General features: G+C 37.4%; 1 protein-coding gene across 2 annotated transcripts in view; it reads left to right on the top strand.

The window, feature by feature from the left end:
• The window catches only part of xpr1a (xenotropic and polytropic retrovirus receptor 1a), a 69,146-nt gene that overhangs the window by 55,798 nt on the left and 8,348 nt on the right, over positions 1-5,000 (top strand). For both annotated transcript variants that reach the window (XR_014535884.1, XM_083555224.1), the window contains exons 10-11: positions 319-487; positions 769-963. Coding sequence is in view for 1 of the 2 variants with exons in the window: in XM_083555224.1 (XP_083411350.1) it covers positions 319-487; positions 769-963 (364 nt within the window). In the remaining variant the exon portion in view is untranslated. The remainder of the gene's footprint in view (positions 1-318; positions 488-768; positions 964-5,000) is intronic.

The raw sequence follows: 5,000 nt of genomic DNA, 5'->3' as shown, positions 1-5,000 counted from the left end.
GGCTGAACAGTACAAAAATAATTTGTATAAAATGCAAGCGACAAACCCATAATATTCCCAGGATGTAGAAAGGTATTGGCGCATGTACATCCGTAAGTACGATCTGTTATTGATCACATTGTTAGCTTGGAATTATTAGCTTACAGTCCCCGCTTTGAGTTATAAGAACCTCCTGATGTAAGTGTATACAAAATGCCATCATAGTATGTAAACTATTACAGTTAGTAAAGTAAAAACGTGGAGATGTTTGTTAAACTCCACCCATTGCCCTGTGATTGGCTCAAGCATTGAGATATTGTTTTGTATTCTGGCCCACAGTTTCGCGTGTTCACTGCTCCATTCCACCGCGTGGAGTTTGCTGATTTCTGGCTGGCTGATCAACTGAACTCTCTGGTGGTCATGCTGATGGATCTGGAGTATCTGGTGTGTTTTTACAGTGTGGAGCTGCAGTGGGCACACGTGGACGGTCTGCTGCCTGATTATTCAGGTAACAGACCAAACAGAACCAAATCCTGACACTGCTGGTTGACACATAAAATCCAGAAAACTATTGAGCTACAAACATCGATAGGACACTACAGAACCAGAATAGTCCTAACCGGTTTCACCAGAACTGTACTGATCCAGTACAACCAGTATTTCTCTGATACAGCAGGACCAAAACAGTACTGACACAAAGTGTGTGTGTGTGTGTGTGTGTGTGTGTGTGTGTGTGTGTGTGTGTGTGTGTGTGTGTGTGTGTGTGTGTGTGTGTGTGTGTGAGAACAGATGACAGGAAATGCAACAATTACTCGTACGGACTGCGTGCCATTATCCAGTGTCTCCCAGCCTGGTTCCGATTTGTCCAGTGTCTCCGCCGTTACCGTGACACCAAACGGGCGTTCCCTCACCTGGTGAATGCTGGGAAATATTCCACCACCTTCTTTGTGGTGGCATTTGCCGCCCTGTACAGCACACACAAAGGTAAGTGGTGCACAACTACACACCTGACACAGACACACACACACACGCACACACACACACACACACACACACACACACACACACACACACACACACACACACACACACACACACACAGACAGCTAGATAGGTTTCACTCAAGTGATAAGTAGATCACTTAAGTGATTTGTTAAAATAGTATGGGATTGTAAATGCATTACACAACTTACATCTGCACACCTAAGAAACACAACTACCTACTTAAAAAACATACTATACACCTAGGAAACACAAGTACACACATGAAATACATGACTACACACCTAAGAAACACAACTACACACTTGAAGCACACATCTACAGACCTACATACCTGTGAAACACACTTACACATTTACACATATGAGATACACATGTACACACCTGAGTAGACATCTGTATACCTGAGTCATGCACATCTACACACCTGAGAGACACAAGTATACAGCTACACACCTGACATATACAATTGTGCACAAGTTAGAGATGAGTCTGATTGAAAATAAACTCTCTCTCTCTCTCTCTCTCTCTCTCTCTCTCTCTCTCTATCTATCTATCTATCTATCTATCTATCTATCTATCTATCTATCTATCTATCTATCTATCTATCTATCTATCTATCTATCTATCTATCTATCTATCTATCTCTTAATTTATTTTCTTTATTTTCTTTTATTTATGTTTCTTTTGGTCCCATGCTATCTGTTTCTATGTTTCAGTCTTTATACATACTGAACCTCCTAGCTTCTTTCTTTCTTTCTTTCTTTCTTTCTTTCTTTCTTTCTTTCTTTCTTTCTTTCTTTCTTTCTTTCTTTCTTTCTTTCTTTCTTTCTTTCTTTTCTTTCTTTTCTTTCTTTTCTTTCTTTCTTTCTTTCTTTCTTTCTCCCTCTATGTCTCTGTTGGTCCCACTTTGTCTGTTTCTATGTCTCGCTCTGTATGTATATCTCTTAGTCTCTCTCTCTCTCTCTCTCTCTCTCTCTCTCTCTCTCTCTCTCTCTTTCTCTCTCTCTCTCAGAACTCATGTATCTTCTCAGAAACAGAACCGCAGTCCGAATCGATCACTTTAAAATGCTCCACTAAGCCGCTTGATCCTTTTTATTATTTATATACAGAGAAGTTATTTATTTATTTCCTGTAAATGCTCCCCTTTTAAACAAAACCCTTTTCTGATGCTGTTCACTTTTTTTTCTCTTTTACTTGAACCGAACTCAATCAGTGGTTCTGTGCAATTTCTCCTACGTGGATTAGATTGCAGCCATGATGTCGGAGGTTGCAGGGTGAAAGTGTGAGGCTTCCTGTTTATTATTCAGTCAGATGCAGGAAATTGGTTCAGGACGGAGCCGAGCTGATGCAAAAACCTGCTGAGTCACTGCTGCTCTGTGGAATCCACTCAGTCCGAGGATTTTATTTCCTCTCTGACGATTTAGAATATGTTTGTGAAGCTCACTAACACTTTAAACCCTAAACGCTTTCTAATCTTAATCCTGAAGTCTAAAATTAATAAACTTAAATTGAAAAACTTAAATCTGAAGCCTAATCGTCGTGGTGTAAATGGAAAAAAAGCACTTATGATTGTGCTGTTGCAGGAAAATAATCAACCTTGTGTAGGAGTGATGACGCGGAGTTACTGCTTTCTCTCCAGCCTCTATCTTTTCTCTAAAATAAGTAGAACAGCTAAATAGAACAGCCGGTCATGTGACAGAAAAACTGCAAAGTAGCATAAAGCACAGATAAAGCAGTTATAAGCTTGTATGAAAGAATGTGTAAAGGTTATCACCTATGTTTGTTTCTTTAAATTGTTTATCCCTGATGAGCGTGCCAGTGGCAACTGTGACAAAGAAAAAAACTCCCTGAGATGTCATGAGGAAGAAACCTTGAGAGGAACCAGAATCAAAAGGGAACCCATCCTCATCTGGGTATCCACAAATCCCCATTCATTTCATCCCAAACGTGTTTAGTAGGGTTGATACTCCACTTCAAACCATGTGAAGCATATCTTCATGAAGCTGGATTTGTGCACAGGGGAATTGGCATGATGGAACAGGTTTGGGTCTCCTAGTTCTATAAAGGGGTAAAAATGAATGTTACCACATCCAAAGACCTTCTATACAATTAAGTGCCTTTAATTAGCAAAATAAAATCAACACCGTTTGCCCAATCATAGTCAGGGATTTACCAGTGAGGAAATTAATCCATCTGGTTTTGCCCTTTTCAGGTGTGTATATGTGTGTGTGCAGTGTAGTGTACTAAATAATGTTCATACAGATGTGAAGAAAAAAGGAAGCAGATGTGAGAGACAGGGTGCAGTAGGTGAGGACTAAGAGTGAGCAATGGGGAGAGAGAATAGAAGAGGATAGGATGGAGTGGGCAGAGGGGGCGGGGCTGTAATCGCTCACCCGCAGTGAGACAGACGAGTGTGTGACGCTGGAGGAATACGGATGAGGCTCCAACCGAGAGCGGATCCTTTATGTAAAAGTCTTTTGTGATTGCCTTTTTTCACGCCTTATTTGTTTTAGAGTCATTTCTGTGTTGTGTGTAAATTGTTCTTTGATGTGAAGCACCCTCGGGATTATATCGGAATGAAAATCTGCTTCTTATTGTAAAACAAAATTGCTTTTAATCTTTTTTTATTGTTAGAGCAGGACTGGTGTTTTTCACAATTCTTCCATTTTCTTTATTTTTGTGTGTGTGAAGCTCCTGACTTATAGAATAAGACAAAAAATGCAGATTCATGTGTTACGGAGAAAATACAAAAGAAGCATAAACTCCTTTATCCTGAGGATGTCGGAAAACCTTAAAGTTACAGCTTCACGTCTGACTGTTTCAAAGTGGCAACACTGGAGACTTCTTTCGCCCGTGTTACATATTTCAAGATTCAGTATTTAAGCTTTTATTTGTCCAACTCGGTAAAGTTATATTCAGTTTACATAAAACAAAACATACAAACTCAGTAATGTTATATTCAGTTTACATAAAAACAAACAAACAAATAAATTCAGAGAAAATAGAAGCATTCTGAAGAATAAAAGCTATCTATCTATCTATCTATCTATCTATCTATCTATCTATCTATCTATCTATCTATCTATCTATCTATCTATCTATCTATCTATCTATCTATCTATCCATCCATCCATCCATCCATCCATCCATCCATCCATCCATCCATCCATCCATCCATCCATCCATCCATCCATCCATCCATCCATCCATCTATCTATCTATCTATCTATCTATCTATCTATCTATCTATCTATCTATCTATCTATCTATCTATCTATCTATCTATTTCAAGGTTTTGTTTATCTATCTATCTATCTATCTATCTATCTATCTATCTATCTATCTATCTATCTATCTATCTATCTATCTATCTATCTATCTATCTATCTATCTATCTATCTAGGTTTTGTTTGTCTATCTATCTATCTATCTATCTATCTATCTATCTATCTATCTATCTATCTATCTATCTATCTATCTATCTATCTATCTATCTATCTATCTATCTATCTATCTATCTCAAGGTTTTGTTTGTCTATCTATCTATCTATCTATCTATCTATCTATCTATCTATCTATCTATCTATCTATCTATCTATCTATCTATCTATCTATCTATCTATCTATCTATCTATCTATCTATTTCAAGGTTTTGTTTATCTATCTATCTATCTATCTATCTATCTATCTATCTATCTATCTATCTATCTATCTATCTATCTATCTATCTATCTATCTATCTATCTATCTATCTATCTATCTAGGTTTTGTTTGTCTATCTATCTATCTATCTATCTATCTATCTATCTATCTATCTATCTATCTATCTATCTATCTATCTATCTATCTATCTATCTATCCATCCATCCATCCATCCATCCATCCATCCATCCATCCATCCATCCATCCATCTATCTATCTATCTATCTATCTATCTATCTATCTATCTATCTATCTATCTATCTATTTCAAGGTTTTGTCTATCTATCTATCTATCTATCTATCTATCTATCTAT

This window comes from Silurus aristotelis (assembly GCF_946808225.1).
Source record: "Silurus aristotelis genome assembly, chromosome: 11".
NCBI lineage: Eukaryota > Metazoa > Chordata > Actinopteri > Siluriformes > Siluridae > Silurus > Silurus aristotelis.
The sequence above is the reverse complement of the archived record's forward strand: the minus strand, read 5'-3'. Positions and strand labels throughout refer to the sequence as shown.